The 18,682-nt window shown below is 42.7% G+C and overlaps 1 protein-coding gene across 2 annotated transcripts; it reads right to left on the bottom strand.

The window, feature by feature from the left end:
• Positions 1 to 8,551: 8,551 nt before the first annotated feature.
• On the bottom strand, positions 8,552 to 15,925 carry LOC111647179 (uncharacterized). Of its 2 annotated transcripts, none has more exons than XM_023396791.2 (3): positions 15,708 to 15,925; positions 14,576 to 15,400; positions 8,552 to 14,174 (listed from the first exon to the last, which is right to left on the bottom strand). In XM_023396791.2, exons 1-3 carry the CDS (start codon positions 15,754 to 15,756, stop codon positions 8,644 to 8,646), a joined length of 6,405 nt encoding a protein of 2,134 aa, XP_023252559.1. In that variant the 5' UTR covers positions 15,757 to 15,925; the 3' UTR covers positions 8,552 to 8,643. The 2 variants fall into 2 exon arrangements, with proteins under 2 accessions (XP_023252559.1, XP_087027404.1); XM_087171278.1 differs by having other exon boundaries at positions 14,576 to 15,352; positions 15,708 to 15,924.
• Between the last annotated feature and the right edge of the window lie 2,757 nt (positions 15,926 to 18,682).

Here is an 18,682-nt window from a genome sequence, read left to right on the forward strand (position 1 = left end):
GGGGTGGGGGGTGGCATTGACTCAAAAGTAGTTGATGTCATCAAATTAAACTCAGTTGAATCATTTAAACGTGGAGGATAACTTAAAGTCCTAGTTTGCAAATTCTAACATAAACCCATATTTGTCTAGGTCAGGTTTAGTCAAGGTTTACAGTGATTTTACCCTGGAATATTTGAATAGCATTTACATTACATCTCAGGAGGAGGAGAGTAACTGAAACACTCTAACAGTATATGAATGCTAAGCAGCTCATAAGCATTAAGGTCACTGTTTTGCCTGCAGAACAGCTTCCGTCCTAATTGAATAGTGTAAATCAAACATGAACTGTGTGTAGTTGGACATTGGACCTTTCGCCTTGTAGAAAAAGCCTCCTGGTGTTTGAGGAATAAAGAAAACTTCTGTCATTTTCTGTTTCTTTCCATGAGTAAAGCAATCTGTCGCACATATGAAAAGCCTGATAATCTTATAGCAGCAACAAGTGTAGCAGCAACGTAAGGGAAAGTGTCATGGAGTCCTGAAAAATGGCTGCACACACAGAGAAATCATCTGACCTGATGGCATCCTTTAGTTCTCCGAGGATGCAACCTGTTCTCCAGTTGGGAGAAACGCTGAACAGCTCATCAGATCGTGTTTCTGTATTTTTACTGCTCGAGAGTTTCCAGGTTTTTGCTCGACAGCGCAGGTTGTGTTTCAGGTTACGAATCTTTGTGGCTTTGGATTCAAGTTCGGCTCAAAGCGCACAGTTTTGATGCTGAGACACAGAGGTGTAAGGGCAGCGCTGCGGTTAATCTTGTGAGTTCAGTCCATTGACTGTCTGTGTCTGTCAACTTGTGATGGCTGAATAATGCAGTTGGTTTATGCACTGGTCAAGCACTGCAAAAAATTCTTCACCTGTTGATATAAAGTCATTTTTAGTTGTCCAGCAAGAAAGTGAAGGAATCTGTTCGATCAATAAGATTATTTCAAGTTGGTCACAATAGTTGCCTCTTTTTATTTTCACACACACACACACACACACACTCTAACACACACACACACACACACACACACACACACACTTGACCTAAGCAGGAGAAAAACAGTCCTTCCAAGACTTGACTTCATTATACATACACAATTAATCTTTAATCTGCTCATCACCTCCATCCAGAGCTGGGGCTCCCGCTCTCTGCCAGCCCATCAAACTTTCATAAGAGTAATTGAGATAAAGCTGAAATGGAATAACTGCTCCTTCCATATAATCCCGGAGGAAAGGTGAAAGAAAACGTTTCCAAGGTGTTACAAGGTGCCAGACGGCACTCTGAATGAGCCTCTCTGCCCAAATGTGCAGCCTGGACGGCCTTTGAATGGTGTGGAGTGTAAGTGTGTTTTCCAATAGAATATTCTACAGGGGCCTGAGGGAGCGGTTGAGGTGTGTGTGTGTGTGTGTGTGTGTGTGTGTGTTAGTATGTTGTGTAGTGTGTTTCAAGATGTATGGAGTTAAGTCTATCCTGCATAAATCTGGATATGTTGTACTTGAGAGAGATTGAGAAAGTGAAGAGTTCAGATAAGGTAAAAAAAAAAAAAAATCTCTTGTTCTATTGCAGCGGTTGACCTGTGTGTGTGTGTGTGTGTGTGTGTGTGTGTGTGTGTGTGTGTGTGTGTGTGTAATAAGTTTGTACGGCCATGTAATTCGCTGCTAGTCCGTCATACAAATCTTTTTTTCTCAGTCTTATATAATGTAGCTCACATAAGGTGAACAGGTCATTCAAGGATCTCCTGGATTTGGCTCCATGTGAGCGTTGTGTTTGTGTGTGTGTGTGTGTGTGTGTGTGTGTGTGTGTGTGTGTGTGTGTGTGTCAGCACACAGGAAGACGCAGTGTACAGAGGAGAGAAGAAGAATACATGGAGGAAACACCAAAGCATGATGCAAATACACCAAAGTAAACATTGCCCGAGGTTGTGCGTTCATGCATCTGTGCAGTGTTTACATCCGTATGCATTGAATAATGAGCAAACCGCAGCCCAGAGGACTGAGAGGACAAACTGTACAGACACTGTGTTCACCACTAGAGAGCGCTCATCCTCTGTGAACTTCTGACCCCTGCTGCCGGGCATTCAGATGATATCACATCTGCTACTACATGATCTAGCATTGATTAATTAGACAAGTACAATGGCACACACTGACTGTATGACTATCTAAACGAGGACAGAGCCTCCGCCGGACAATTAAAGGAGCAAAGCAAACAGAGCGCGTGAAGTGATGCAAATTGACAAACTATGAAACGGAGGAGAAAGAGAGAGAGAGAAAGGAGAGAGATGGGGGACGTGGGAGGAGAAGGGCGAGAGGAGCTGACAGGAGTTGTAATACATGTGAACGTGTCCAGTCGATGCACTTAATGACTGTGTGGATTAATATACACAGCAGCTTCCTGTCTGTCAGAGCTGACCCCCACATCTGTGTATATATCTTACCCTCTGCTTTAATCAGTCTTTTCCTTTTTATCCCTTTTTACCATGGATGGATGACTGAATGGGCCTCAGGGGCCCAAAGGGGTCGGGGAGTCCCTCGGCCTGAGCCTCTTTCTCTGTGTGACTGAACATTTCTTGTTGGAAATTCAATCAAATGACGACAAAGAGATGCATAAATGACTGCAACCAAATGCAACCTGCTCCTATGAGTGAGTGAGTGAAAGGATTTTAACACGTCTCAGAACCTGTAATCTGTCCTGTCCTGCTTTCTGCCCCATATTCTTCCCTGCCAGGCCGAAGTCGTGGCTTCGATTTTCCCTTTCCCTTTATTTCCCTCTCGGTTGTCGTTGTACCCTCCTCCTCTTCCTCTTCCTCCTCCTCCTCCTCCTCCTGCTCTCTTTTTTTTCCTGCCGTTTCACCAGCCTTCGGGCATCTGCCACCATGAGCTGATCAGAGGGCCCTCACTTGCGATCAGATAATGTTCATCAACCGCTCTTCTTGCGTCTTGACCTTCAGCTGAACTCGCCTCACGGCTCCGAGGCCACTGAGACAGAGAGGCAAGATGTCAAAGATGGGGTGAAAAAGCAGAAGGTTTGACGCATCCCTTGTTGGACTGTAGTACTTCTCTAATGTCTTCAACTTGTCTTGCACCCTTTTGGTTGTGCTCTTGGGCAAAATACTGAAAATGTGTGTTTAAGATAAATTCCATATAATGTATAAGATTTTCAACATGGGTCAATAAGGCTGAAGATGACGCTCCTCTCTGCAGGGAGTGTCCACATCATGTTTAGGACAGCTCATCTCAGTCAAAGTGCAACTAAAAATATTTGTAGGACATTCCAGATGAGTGGATCTGCCTTTTGCACGTAGTAAAAAATACAATATTTTATTCATGCTGCAAGATACACAGCTTGTCATTGTCAAAGCCTCCGCTCAGATATCTCACTGAATAAATAAAATCTTTATGTATATAAATATATATATTTTTTTAACAGTGAATGGAAGTTGGCAATCATATCTGGATGTTGTGATGGGACCTTGACAAAAGAGTGAATTACAGCCCTGAAAGATGATTCTCTGTGGAGGCATCATAACTCATTCAGCCCTAAGAGGAAAGCTAAACACATCAAAGATCAAGTACAATAATTCTGCTGTAGATGCAGAGTTAAAGGTGATGTGTGAAATGTATTACACGGGATGAATAAAAATGTAAATGTTTAAAATACGTTAAAAAATGATGGCCTGAGCGTAAGGCAGATTCCCTCACATACATCATCACGTGAAAATCCTTCATCATCTGCACATGTGGTCACATCAAATATATGTTATAGAGATGCAGCTTCAGATTCAACCTGTAGTTTTTGTAATTTTAGGAAATGTTAGTTTGAGTATAGATTTCACTCCGCTCATTTAGCTTCTTTACTGCATGCCATGCTGGATATGAATACTGTGACTTTGATTTACAACACACTCAGACAGCTGCTCGCACAGGACTCCGTCGGCCAATCGTCTCGGCTGCCGCCAGCCTCTCAGCCAATGGGACAGCACGGAGCCCTCGGGGGGTGTGTCTCATTAGCTAGATTCCAGGACCTGGCTCTGGCCCACTGGACGCACTCAGCCGGAAAGGATGCAGTCCAGAGGGGGATTCATCATCTACTGCGTCGTCTCCTCTTCCTCGCTCTCTCTCTCTCTCTCTCTCTCTCCCTCCTCCCTCCTTCTTCAGGAGAGGACAGAGCAGGCGATGCGAGGAAGTAAAACACACAGAAACCCCAAACTGCAAGAATCCGGTAATAAATCTTTCAAATCCTAATTGAAAGGAAATTCTAATATTTGTTGAATTTTTGTTTGTCATCTTCTAATCATCAGTCGATGCTTCTTTCAATATTCAGCTGATCTTCTGGCCTCCTCTTTACCAGGAACATGCACTACAGTTATTGTGGGCACAGACCGAAGAATTGTTTTTGAGGATAAAACAATTTCTGTTTTTCCAAACTACGGCTAAATAACACCGCAGATATTTGTCCTCACAGTGGATGTGCATTTTTTTTTTAACTTGGACAACTGTTTTGGGTTCAGTCTCCAGAGGGCAGGTTTAGGACCATGGGTGGTTTACGTAACTGGTTGAAATGGGCTATCCAAATTCTGAAAGGCTAATGTTATCTAAATACCCCTGGGACGTGGTCGAGTTGGAGAAGGGGGAAGGGATTGTGGGACAGATCTAGAATTCTTACGGTCCATCAGGTCCAATATAAATCTCTGTCCTCGAGGGACGATTGTTGACCATGGCAGCCACGATCATGAAGGTTGATGAGATTTTATTGACACCAATGCCTTTATCAATTCAGTCTGATTCTTTATTGATTGTTTATGTGTGTGTGTGTGGGGGGGGGGGAGTAGGCGTCAACACAACTGTTTATAATCTCAGTCTGAACACTGTAGAAACAGAGTTGTGGAAAAGGTATGCATGAGACTCAGGTGTGCAAAGGCTCCACTGTTTAACCCCTGTGTTAATTCCAAGCCTGTCTGTGCAGCACTAATGTTATTATAACATAGGATTTATACCCTTGGTGTAATGGTTGTGCTGCCTGGGAAGCAGCGGCACTTCTTTGCAGTGTCAAATGGTATCAGGTTGTTCGTTTCCTCGTCTCCACCATGACTCCTTCCTGTTGAAAGTTTCCAGCAGCATGGACGCATGAGTTGGACGTCATTGTTTTTGCAACTGTCAGGAAAAACATGCCGTTATCGATTTATAGGACATAATAAACTTAGACATACCGATTCCAATTCAGAACCGGTTCTCGATCCCCACCCCCTACCTGTCCTTGTGACCAGACGCCACCAAAGATGCGCCGCTTTATTAGCTGGAACTGATGGCTTTTCTTTTTTTTTTAATGGTTAATGGATCATTTACTGATGCTTTATGATCAGTTATAAGCTATTAATAAGAGCAGATGTGGGGTTTCCAAGTTGTGGAAAACCGTCATCCAGCATTTCATTTGCCTTTTTCTTTTCATCTGGTGCTTTATTTATTAGTAAGTGCCACTTTCATCTAAACCAAAATCCATTTATTAACAACTTATTAACATCAACTTATAAAGTGGTTGAACAGTCCACTTGAGGGGACTTGCTGATGAATTAAAGAGCTGTCTAACACTATATGTAGCCCACATAGTTTAAGGCTAAATCAACAACTCGCATGCGACGAGAGCAGATTTTGTGTTACACTGAATCAACCTCAAACACAACATATATTATAATTGTGTCTTTCATGACCAAATCAGTTTTGTTTTTTGAATACTGACTGCTATGTAGTCTCTCCTAACAATAGCCATGCATCTTTTTTTTGCAATGAAACTCATTCATTTTCCACCACCACCCATACGCACAATCAGAACATGATTTATCATAAACTAGCGCCAGACTGCTGTGCTAATTATGGTGTGTCAGAAATAAACCTGGAGTATTAAAGCCACTTGTATATTAATGGACGTGTTAAAGCGGAATCACATTTATTTCCTTCCTGGGTCAAGTACTGAAAAGAAACAACATTGTTGGAAAGACCATTATTCAAATGAGAGTGCACAGTCCTTAATAAAAATCAGCCCAACCATTAACTTCTGTTTTAACACAGCCCAGTAATTTTGTTTCCAACATTTGTAGACATGATTGACTGTGATGTTCCTGTCTATTGTGGTGCATGTAAATGTGGCCTCATCCATATTTCCCAAAAAGCCTAATTCAGGACCTTAAAAGGCTTCAAATAAAGATAAATTAGGGTTACCATGTTGCCTTAATCTGAACTAATGCCAGCTAAAACCGAAATGAGTGCCCAAGAGTGGTTTTATCATTCACTGTTTGCACCATTCAGCGTGACAATGTTGATATGGAGCAAGGATTCACCTGTGAACCCACACATATGGCAGTGATTTTTTTTTTTGTTTCCTGAATGTCCTTGAATGGAGAGAAGAAAGTGTGGGATGGATTTTCGGATCATAGTTCACTTAAAACACACATTTTTACACGCTTGTACTTTTGAAATCCTCCTGCCTGAACCTGTGCGACCTTGGTATTAATGAACTTTGGGATGACCTCGCCGGGGTTAAGGAATGTGTTTTGTTTTTGTTTTTTTTTCTCAAAACAACTTCTTAAAATGTTGTGCAGTTTAAAGGTTTTTTTTTAGATTAAATTAAATTCTCAATACCTAATGCATCATTCAAAGAGGTAGTTTGACATTTTGCTAAGATGATGATACGAACACTGTTACCGCTCTCCTGCCTGCGCATTAAGTTACACCCAGCAGCCGGTTAGCTCATCACAAAGACTGGAAAGAGAGGAAAACACAAATGTAACACATTCATTTTGTTACGCTAAGCTAACAGGCTACTGGCTGTAGTTTCATATTTACTGTACATACATGAGAAAGGTATTAATCTTATGTTGTTGTTAGCAATACAGCAAATATGCATAGTTACAGAAATGTTGAACTATCCCTTTAAACACATTCTATCTATATATCTGTCTCCACAGCGATATCTATATATGTATATCTATCTATAACATTTCTAAACTAAACCATTAATAACCAGGTCTTTGTAATCAATGCACTATGTAATCAATCCAAGCTTATAATAAATAAATCAAGTGTTGTGATGCTATAAATGAGCTATGTAATGATAAATCGACGGATTTAAACATGAAAAAGGCCATTGCTTATGACATATTATGGCTGAGTGAGTGTTGGATACCTGATATCTTTAAAACATTATGCTTAAAATGAATGAAAATTATGTCTGCATCAACTGCAATTTGACAACTTTTTTTTTTCTTTCTTTTTTTTTCTCTTAATTTCTCCCCAGACGCTTTGAAAACAGAGATGATCAAAGAAGCAGGGATCCATCTTGACACAACACCCTCTCATCTTGCCTCTAAAGGCAGCTCACATTGAATGGACAGATTAAAAAACATTGCTGCCATGTGAGATACAGACCAGCACTCACAGTCCATAATTATTAGCCTGATGATTGCACACGAGTGTTTTTGGATGTTGCATCTGGCTCCGCGGATGATGGAAGTTGTTGTATGTATCCACCCGCATTTTCCTGGCTGTCAAAAATTGCATTCTGAGAAAGCCGTACTCCTCTCATCAAGAGTCATAATTTACTTGTCAAAGCAGGAGTCCTCTCAGCATGCGGGAGGCTCCCTGGGGTTATAATTGCGAGATGGTTTGGTTCTCCTGAAATACCTCCAGTCAAGACGGAGCACAGGCCTGCTAGTCGGGCTTTGTGTACTCTTCCTTTTTTAAAAAGTAGCCATTTACACAGAAAATTGTAAAACACGGTTTTAAAAAAAATATATATTTGACTATCTTCACTATACTTTCACCATCAACTCCTTGTCATCAGTGACTTTCAACACTGATTACTCAGGCAGCTCCACACTGACACAAGGTCCCCATCTTGTGGAAGAAGTATGAAAGTCACCCTGACGCCAGTGGTGACAGCGCAGGTCAGATGAGGTTTGTCTGAAAAATCATGTCGGCGTTGCGGCTCATTCGGAATCTTAAATTACTGTTTTTTGAAGTAATAATTAATTTATGAGTGTTTACATGAATCATTCAGTAAGCAGGATGTTAAATGCAATGCTCGAGAGGTACTTCCACTTGTATTTTGTATTTTCTGCTACTTTGTACTTTTGTTTTACAAAATTTCAAAGTAAAATATTATATTCTTACTCCACTACATTTATTTGACAGCTGTAGTTACTGGTTACTTTTCAGATCCGCATTAAAAAACACATGATAGGCTTATAAAATACAATATGTTCTTCGAGATTAAACCAGCCCCTTGTAATTTTTCAGACGTTTTAATTGTTAGCTGTTTAACCAAAAAGTGATTTCCCCTCTAAACTTCTCAGATGGTTTTACTTTTGATATTTTTTTGATGCCCAAAGAGGTTAATGTCTCCAATATTTCAACAAAAAAACATGTTGAGATCCACTGGACTAAAATTGTTGTTGTTAAAATTCAGTACTTTTCCTTGCAATTGGGGATTTTTACACTGTTATTAATACTTCTGCATAAATTAAAAGATCTGAGTACTTCTTCCTTAAATTTATTAGACAATATTCACATGACGACATGAAAAAACACAGTATTTACACAATAAATTCAGACACAGTCTGATCACAGAGCTACACCAAACACTGCTCCCTGTTGTTCAAAGCCACTATTTCCTCCATCTTTTCAAACAGTCCTTCAATCACAGAGTTGGTTCTCTTGCTGGTCAGCACATGGTACCTGCCGCCACATCTCTCTACGAGCCCCATCAGCTCCCCGTTCCTCAGGATGTGCTGCTCTGCGCTCACCCCTAAAGTTTCCCCCCATGTGAACAACACCAAGGCGCGCTGCCAGATCTCTTCCCCAAGCAAACTCATGTGCTCCTCCACAGCTCTCCTGTACCTCTGCGTGCAGGTTAAGAAGGCCGGCATGAGCAGGAGGACGACGTGAGGTCCTGGGTGACACCAGGAGATGCTGTCGAGAAGGCTTTTCCTCAGCGATATGTTTGTTGGGTCCGGTCCATCTCGCCACCTCAAACCTAGCGGCTCTACAACCGCGAGGTGTCTCCCGGCAATCTGACCTCTCCAAGACCTGAAGGTAGATCCATCGAGTTCGGACGCTTCCCCACCCAGGATGGTGACTCCAGCGGGGGAGCGAGATGACCAGCACTCCCCTAACACCATCACTTTGAAATCCAATCCAGGAGAGTCTTTGTGGTTTGAGCGTCCTTGACCCCGACTCTGAGAAAACAACCTCATATCCTCGATGACCTTTTCCATTTCCAGGTCCCCTCTGCCTTTCTTCCCTTCTTTAAAATCAGCCATGTCCATCTCTTTTAGTGTTTCAAGATGACAGTTATTGCTCTCCGCGGCTGACGATGCAGTTTTCATCGTCTGATCCTCCCCATTCTTTGTGCTTTCTGACTCTCTTCCTCTTCCCTCTTCCCTTCTCTCTCTGACCTCTTGGTATCTCATATGGATGTCGTCTCCCGAGCTCCCAACTGCAGCTTCGAGATTGAACGCACTCACCTCGTTCTCCAAATCCCTTTGCTCCCTCTCACGCAATCCTGCCTCTCGCGCTTCGAGACTCTGCTCCCAATCGTTGAGTCTTTTGAGTGAGATCTTTAAGTTTTTCTCTTTTTGGTGAAGTTCTTCTTTCAGTAAAGCCAAGTCTCTCCCCATCTCGTCTAACTGCTGAGTCGTCGAGTTTACATGCTCGTTTCGTATCTGCAACTCCGACTTCCAGTTGATCAACTCCTGTTCTTCATTTTTTAAATAGTGCTCCCTATCTTTTAGCTCTTTCCCCTGGTCCTTCAGACCTCTTACCTTCTTCTGAAGGTCTTGACCGTGACAGCTTAACTCTTTCTGTTTCCCTTCCAGAGCTCGAAGCAAGCTTTCTAGCTCCCTCTCCTTTTTCTCAATAATCTGCGCTTTCACTCTCACATCTTGCTCGCACTGATCTCTTCCCTCTTGTTCTTGTTGTTGTATCTCTAGATTCAGTTCCAGTTTTCTAAGCTCTTGTTCCTTACTTTCTAGCTTTTCTTCTCTTTCAACAAGTTCTACCTCTTTCGCATCTAACTTACTTCCTCTTTCGCTCAACTCTTCTTCGTTTCTACTCAGCTCCTGTTCCCTTTGCCTTACTTCTTTTTCCCTTTTCAAGAATTTCTGTTCAATCTCTTCCTCCTTAATTCTGAACTCATTTTGTTTCTCCTCCAGCTGCCTCTCAAAATGCTCTCTCTGCTCGTTCATCAGCGTTTTCGCCTCATCGTCCCTTTCCTTCATCCTTTCTATCTGTACTTGCAGTTTGTCATTTGCCTCTTTAAGTTCCCTGACCTCCAGATCTCTCTCTTCAAAAACACTTTGGATTTCAGATTCTTTGCTCTTTGCCTGCTCTTCCCGTCCCCTGAGATGTTTCCTAACTTCTTCTTCACTCTCCGTCTTCAGCTCCTCATACTTTATTTTAAGATTTTCCGTCTCCTTTCTCATCTTCTCATTTTGCTCCTGCAGCTCCTCAACTTTCTTGAGACTTTGCTCGTATTTCTCTGTAATGTTCGAAATACTTTGCCGACTTTCCTCCTCCAAAAGACTTAAAGCGTCGTCCTTCTCCTTTGCCAGTGATTCTATGTTCTCATTTCTTCTTGCAATCTCCTTTTCGTATTCTTGGATCATGCTCGTCATCTCCCTTTCCATCTTGTTGGTGAGATCCTTCAGTTCGGACTTTGTCTGCTCGATCGTTAGCCTCAGATGGACGATCTCTTTCTCGTTTTCTCTGTCTCTTTGCCTCAGTTGCTCAAGCTCCGCTTCTTTCTCCTGCAGTTTTTCCATAATTTCACTATCTTTCTTCTTCTCCTGCTCTGTGTGACGTTGTTGTATCTCAATGATGCTGGAGGTCTGGATTTGATTGGTTTCTTTCAGATCTTCAATATCTTTTAAGTAGTTTGCACATGTCTTTCTTGCCTCATCCACCTCACGGTCTCTCTCTGCAAGAAGACACTTTGCTTGTGTTATCTCTTTAGTTTTTGCATCGATGATTTCTATCAGCTTGTTCATCTCGTTTTCTCTTCTCTCATCCTTCTTCTTCTGCTCTTCCCTCCATCTCATCTCCCTGGAGTCGGCCTGCTGTTTAATGCTTTCAATCTCACTTTCCTTTTCTTTTACCATTCTCTCCATTTCATTTAAAAGCTGCTCTTTCATCTCCTCCATCTCCCTCTCTCTGTCTAGCAGTCGCTGCTCTGCCTCTTTCTTTTGGTTTAGAATAATTTCTCCTCTCTCGTCTTCTTTCCTTTGCAGGATCTCTTCGATATCCTTTAAAAGCTGGTTCAACTTTTCTATCACTCGCTCTTTTTCTTCCAGTTTTTGCTCCATCTGTCTCTTGTGATTTAATTGATCCTTTTCTCTTTGTTCAAGTTGTTTTAAATGTTCTTTGGTCGCCTCTATTTCTCTTTCTTTTTCTTCCAGTCTTTGCTCCGTTTCTTTCTTGTTATTTTCGTGTACTTTTTCTGCCTCTTCTTTTTGTTTCAGTTTCTCTTTAATCTCTTTGACATTTACTTTAATCTCCTCAATTTCTCTTTCTTTTTCTTCCAGTGTTTGCTCTGTTTCTTTTTTGTAATTAGCGTGATCCATTTCTTTCTCCTCCTTGTGTTGCAGCTTTTTCTTCAGATCTTTGACATTCAGTTTCACCTCCTCAATCTCCTTTTCCTTTTCCTCCACCTTTTTCTCCATCTCTGTCTCGTATCTTTCTTTTTCTTTTTCACTTTCGTGCATTTTTTCTTCAATTTCATCAGTGTGCTGACGTTTTAACTCCTCTGTTAGTCTGTCTTTCTCTTGCAGTTTTTCCAAAGTGTATTTTTCATTGGATTGATGAATCATTTCTTTCTCTTTCTCATTCTCTAGCACTTTTTCTTCTATCTGTGCAGCATATTTTTGTTCTAACTCTCTTATCTGTGTTTGTCTTTCCTGCAATTGTCTCTCAGTTTCTTTTGCAAACTGCTCTTTCAGCTCTTCAGTCTCTCTTTTTCTTTCTTCTTCCATCTCCTTCATTTTTTCCAGGTACTGTTGTTGGACTCTTTCTACATCTTCCTTGTTTTCTTTCATTTTTCTATCCATCTCATCCTGTTGTTCAGCTCTCATCGCCTCCATCAGTTTTTCCATTTCATTCGTTTTTCTTGCCATTTCTTCCCAATGCTGCAGTTTTAAAGCTTCTATTTCATTTTCTTTCTCTTGCATCTTCTGTGCCACTTCTTTTTTGTGATTTAAATGAATCTGTTCCTTGTCTTTCTCATTTTCTAGCATTTTTTCTGTTATTTGGGCGTGATACATTTGTTCTAGCTCAGCTATCTCTTTCTCTTTCGCTCGCTTATGTTCCTCGTTTTCTTTTGCAAACTGCTCTTTCAGATCTGTAATCTCTCTCTGGTTTTCTTGCTGTATGTTCCTAATTTCGTTCTCATGCCGCTGTTGGATGCTTTCCATATCATGTGCTTTTTCTTTCAAATTCTGATCAATCTCTTCTCGATGTTGAACTTTTGTTCTCACCATCATTTGTTCTTTCTCACTGATTTTTCTAGCGATCTCCTCCTGATGCTTCACCTTCATGTCTTGTATTGCTGTTTCTTTCTCTTGGGTTTTTCTCTCTAGCTCTTTCTCGTGTTGTGATTTCATTTCCTCAACTTTCCTTTCCATTTCTTTTTCATGTTGTTTTAAATTATCGAGAGTTATCTGCTTTTCCTCCGAGGCTTTCTTTCTCAGCTCATCCTTCTCTTTGTCTTTTTCAAACAGTTTTATTTCCATCTCTTCTTTTAGTTTTTCTTCCAGCTTTGTCATCTCTCTGTTATTTTCTCGTTCTTTTCTCTCAAGAACATCATCATAGTGTCTTTTTGTCTCGTCCATTTCTGCTTTTAAAGAATCAACTTTTTCCATCCACTCTGCTCTTTCTCTCTCCTGCAGTTTTACAGTTTCCTCCAATTTCTCCACTTTTTTCCTCCACTCTTGTTTCTCCGCTCTAATGGCATCCTCCCTCTGTTTTCTCTCATGTTCATTTTCTACACCGGCACGTTCAAGGTCGAGCAGCTTCAGTTGCTGCTCGTCAATTCTTTCTGTCAGCTCCTCAATCTCACTCTCTTTTAGCTCCAGTTTAAGCATCACCTCGTCCCTGTCTCGTCTACTTTGGTTTAGTGCTACTTGGATTCTCTCGTTTTCTATGCCCATATCCTGAATTTCTCTCTCTTTATCCTCAGTCAGCCATCGTATCCTGTCCTCTAGTTCGCCAATATCATTCTTCCTCTCCCCGAGGCTCCTCCTGTCCTCATCCTCCTCTTCTTCCCTTTGAATGTCGGCCTTCCCAGGTGATTTTACCTTCTTCCTCCTATCAAAGAACCATCTGATGCTCTTCATCTCTCTGTCTCTCATATTCTTCAACTCCCCCTCCTGACGAAGCATCTTATCTCCCACCTCCTTCAGGCGCTGGTTGAACTTTTCGTTCCTTTGTCGGCTCAGATCCCTGACCTCCTGAACCAGACAGGAGAAAGCCTCACACCTGTTTGTTGTCGCCATCTTTTCCACTTTTTCCAGGAGCTCTGTCACCTTAGTGGAGCCTCCACTTCTTCTTCCTCCTCCATCTACACTGCTGATGACATGGTACCTGCTCCTGCATTTGTCCAGCAGCCACTGCAGGTCTCTGCCCCCACCCTGGACGTGCTGTTCAATATCCACCCCCTCTCGCAGCTGATCGCCGTGGGTGAACAGCAAGATTGTGTGTCTCCACACACCCTCGCCCAAAAGCTCCAGATGTTCCCTCACATGTCCCACCCTCACCAGTGTGTCCACTCTCAGAGTCAGCAGGAGTGCGTGGGGCCCTGGTGGACACAAAGCCACGCTACCCGCAATTTCCCTCTTCACCCTCTCCGGTGTAGCACCCGCCACACCTGCCTCCCAGCCCGGTGTGTCCACCACCGTCACCAGCCGCGCGGCCACCTCTGCTTGCTGACGGAAGCACTCCTCTGTTACTGCCCCGGCTTGGAAGAAGCCTGTTTTCCCGAGGATTGTATTCCCAGCAGAACTCTTCCCAGTTTCGCGCTCACCCAGGAGAACCAGCCTGACCTCGGGGAGACGTCGCGGAGCCTTGGAGAAAGACTGATGAGCATCGAGCTCGGAGCCCTGAGGACCATCACCTGGCAGGGACAAAGGTGCAGATTTTCAGTGACACAATTATTTTTTCTCAGTCAGTCAACTATTTTGTGTTTGATGAAATAAGTGAAATTAGACGATACAGAAAATATCAAGATATAAGACTAAAGTAATGAGGTTAAATGAGGCTAAAGAAGCTCTGTAGAGTGGTCCTTTCAAATTACAGTCTCGTCCGTTTGATTAAGTATTACAATAAAGAAAATACTGATTACATGTTTGCGTTATATTTACATATTCCTATAAAGATGCAGTCAACATGTTTTGGAGAATCCGATTAAGCTGCATGGCACCGAACACTGTCTGCGCCTTATTATGAAATGAAATGATTGCACGTACTTGAGAGGACTTGAGAAGTTCTACAAATCAAACAGACTGAAGAACTCACTTGTGAGAGCTGCTTTGATGGTCCCTCTCTGCATCTGTGCCTCCATCTGCCTCTGTTTCTTCCTCCTCTCCCTCGCTCTTCTCTTCCCGTCTGCTTCCAATCCCAGCAGCAATGTGTTGTCCATCTCCAGATGACTGTTTCCACCTTTCTTCGCCTCCACCATCTGCTCCAGCTTCCTTATCAGCTCTTTCACCTGCGTCCCGTCTCCTTTGCTGCGATTGTTCACAACATGGTATCTGTTCCCACACTTCTGGAGGAGTCTCTGGAGAGGTGGGCCGCTGGTCAGAATCCGTTGCTCCATGGTGGTCAGGCCCAGTTCGTCTCCCCTGGTGAACAGCAGCATGGTGTGCTCCCAGACTCCTTTTCCCAGCGGCTCCAGGTGCTCCTCTATCTCAGAGATGTAGGCGTCAGTGACTGAGGCGCAGGACCGAACCACCAGAAGCACAGCGTGGGGTCCGGGAGGGCAAAGCGATACACTCCGTAAAGTTTCTCTCCTCACCCAGTTGGGGGTGCTGTTGAGCGGGTAGTACCACTCCCACCCGGGTGTGTCCACCACCGTGACTTTTCTCGCTGCCACATCAGCTCGTCTTTTCACGCACTCCTCCGTGGGCTTCCCGCTCTCGAACCCTCCCACTCCTCCCAGGATGGTGTTGCCTGCCGCGCTCTTCCCGGTTCCTTTCCTGCCCAGGAGGACCAGTCTGAGTTCTGGGAGAGCAGGAGGGACGCTGGTTGAAGCAGGAGGGCGTCTGGAGTCCATTGCAGCCTGCAGACTCTCATCTGTGAAGAAAGGGAGAAGTACTTCCTCAGTGCACCGCACCGGATAAGCTGAATGACACAAAACACAGAGTTACAGAGCAGTCAGTCGTCTAGTCTCTGCTTTATACTTGAATTTATTCCGTTTTTTTTATTGTCTTATCTCAAGAACTGAAACTAGATGATTATACTTTTCTTGTCAAATATTTTTTTTAATTTTTTTTAATGTTTTTATTATGAAAATCCTCAACGTACAATTACAATTTGCTGTCAGAAAGTACAAACTTACGAAATTATTCTCTTTGCTGTAGCCAAAGCTTATTTCAGATTTAAAGAATTTAAATAAACAGATAATGGAAGAGCTCAACAATACACTCACCACCATTCGCCACGGTGACTAGACTGCCGTTCTCATCTGTCGTGTCCATCGCCTCTCTCTGTCCACTTTTCTTCCTCTTCCTCTTTTTGGTTCCTGTGAGACCTTTAAAGGAAGAATTTCTTCAGCGTCATTGTGAAAGAGAACAGAAACACTCTTGATAGTTATTTGATTCAAAACGAGGATCCGTGCTGCACAAGCTGCAGACAGAAAGTGGAAAGTTTTTCCGTGTCATGTGACCCACCTGTGGTTTTCTAATGTATGTTCAATGAAGATGACAGGAAGTTAAGAGGTGGCACAGTGAGGCTTTTATGACACAGTTGAATATGCACATGCTTCCAAAACACACCAGTGCATACACGCATGCTGCACACAGCTGCAAGGATTCATTCATTCATGCACATGTTGTACATACACAGAACAAATGGCTGAAACACACATGCAGGCTTCATGTTGAGAGCTGCAGAGCTCTTTACCGTCAGACGCTGTCCTGTGGTAAATGTGTGGCAGCTCTGTTTCCTCTCCCAGCAAGCAAATTCATACAGCGCTAACTTAGCCCTGTGGTGAAGAGTTCCTTCCTCACATCGCATTGTCTGCGTGCTTGAAAGGACCGTGTGACTTCAGTGAGAAAACAGCACAGAGAAGTCGGTTTTATACAAAGTGCAAATGAAATGAGTGTTTTTCGAAAAAAAAAATGCAAAACTCTTAATTTTGTGATGAAAATTTCCCACAATGTAGAAGCTGAAAGAAACATGAGCGTCGAATGAGGAAGAACATCTGGCAATAAGTTTATCTGAGCATCAAAGTACACACTGCATGTTCCTTCATTTATTGACTGTTACATAATAAAATCATGATTCTCACAAACGGCAGTTTGTCACAATGTCACAATGTCCATTTAGTAACTGTTCTTGAGTTTTTGATCATATCGCATGATCTTCACCATTTGATATGTTGATTTTCATGGTCAAGAATGAACTTTTAAACTCGTCTTTTGCATCTACACTTCAGCTGATGAGGATGATGATGTACAATAGAAAGATCCAGAACAGCTACAAAATGGACCGCGACCTTGGTGAGATTATTTTTTCCAATTACTCAAATTGCATGCCAAAACGTGTTGATGTGTTCATCATTATGTAGTGAAGGGATTAAGTCCAATATTTTTCACTCCATCAGTTCTGGTTTTGTGGTATTTGTGTTGTACAGAAAATACTAAATCAACACCAAAACAGAACAAAACAGAACAGCTAATGATAGATGAAGTCTGTGGTTGTAACTCATCGTAATCTAAAATAGAGATATATGTGTTGTGCAACAGACGTCGCATTGTGTGAAGAGCCAGCATCCTTTCATCATGCTTGTGGTCAGAGCTGCTTGCTGTCACCGCCACACCTTGGCTGTGTGGCGTCCCTGGCTGCATACATGGTACAACACGTTCTCATGTCCAGCCCAGTGAGTCTCACAAAAACACACACACACGCACACACACATTAGATCACGTCCTTTATGATTCACCCTTTCCTTCAGCACCAGTCAGGGTTAATAAAAACAAACCCTGTTTATGGAAAGGACTGAATCAGCCGCGCTGATTTGGCGCCATTAACCCAAGCAGAGTTGTTTTGAGGCCTGTTAAGTGTTTGGTGAATATTACCATGATGGATGCCTTTTCACATGTGTGAGGCTTTTTGTAAATGTCAAATGAATTACTTTTTTATTGGATTCCCTGCAGCACTTCCCTCCAAATGTGAGGCTGCCTGGCATCTAAAAGACTCCATATCATGAATAAAAAAACAGACACCCCCCACCCCACCCACCACCAACACCACCACCACCATCAGCACTGAAGCTCACAGTTATTCTTTTTAATATAACATATACATTCGACTTGGCCTTTGCTGATCAGTTTGTCCCTGAAATTAACTGGTCGATAAAGAAGATAACGCTAGTGGTGGAAAGGGGAGCCACAGAAACTTACAGTGGTGTGTGTGTGTGTGTGTGTGTGTGTGTGTGTGTGTGTGTGTGTGTGTGTGTGTGTGTGTGTACTTGTAGCTGTAACAGACTTAGAATCAGGTCTGAACTGAAGGTTGTACACACACCTCTCTGCTTCAGAGGGAAATTAAACTCTTTTATGTTCTTGTATTGGGTCGTGCTGATGGAAACTCTTGGTCGCAGCAGATGATTGAGGGGAATCTGCTGCACTGGCTCTTCAGCAGAGGGACTTTTTGTGTCCTTTATTATGTTTGGACTCATTTCTTGCTCTTTACTACTCCTTCAACACCGTATCACTGCCAATATGGAAAACTGTATACATGCAAGAGTGGATGCAGAGAGAGTGGTCTGAGTATCAGCGGAGGTAACGCAGGTGTAATGATACGAGCAGTGAAGCTGTAGCAGGAAAGGTGGCAGCAATACATGTAGTAATACTGGCACGAACAGTAAAAGTAATAGAAGTATAAAGTCATTTTAACTCCAATCATGATCTGTCCCTGAACCGAACTTTAACCACAGCGTTGCCACGATATTCGACCGTGATTTGTGACATGATGATTTCCTGTCAAGAGAGGCGTCCAATGGGAAAACGCCTCTCTGCGTTGCCTCTCTGCAGTGGAGTTGTTTGATTTGGAGGACTTGTTGCATAATTGGCTATTTATTAACAACAAAAACCAAAACCATGACCAGAAGCCAAACAACCCAGCGGTGAAGCGCTGGGAGTGTCCTTCCCCATGGAAACAATAACACAAACCGAAAACCAACCCTTAAAATAAAATCACTGCGTTGGTAAATAAGTAATGACAAACCACAGCAACCATCAAAAGCGAGTGGACGGCCAGCGCACCAAACACACACCTGTGCCCGGTATTCAAACAGAACTAAAATGAGCAGAACTACAAAGAACGCTGAGATAAATAACGCTTAGATCAACAATAGTGAAACCAACACACTGAAATAGAGATCAGTCAGCGCTGCGCCTGTGA

The sequence above is a fragment of the Seriola lalandi genome, unplaced genomic scaffold, assembly GCF_002814215.2.
Source record: "Seriola lalandi dorsalis isolate HSWRI2012SDOR001 ecotype SW California unplaced genomic scaffold, Sedor1 jcf7180002054983, whole genome shotgun sequence".
NCBI lineage: Eukaryota > Metazoa > Chordata > Actinopteri > Carangiformes > Carangidae > Seriola > Seriola lalandi.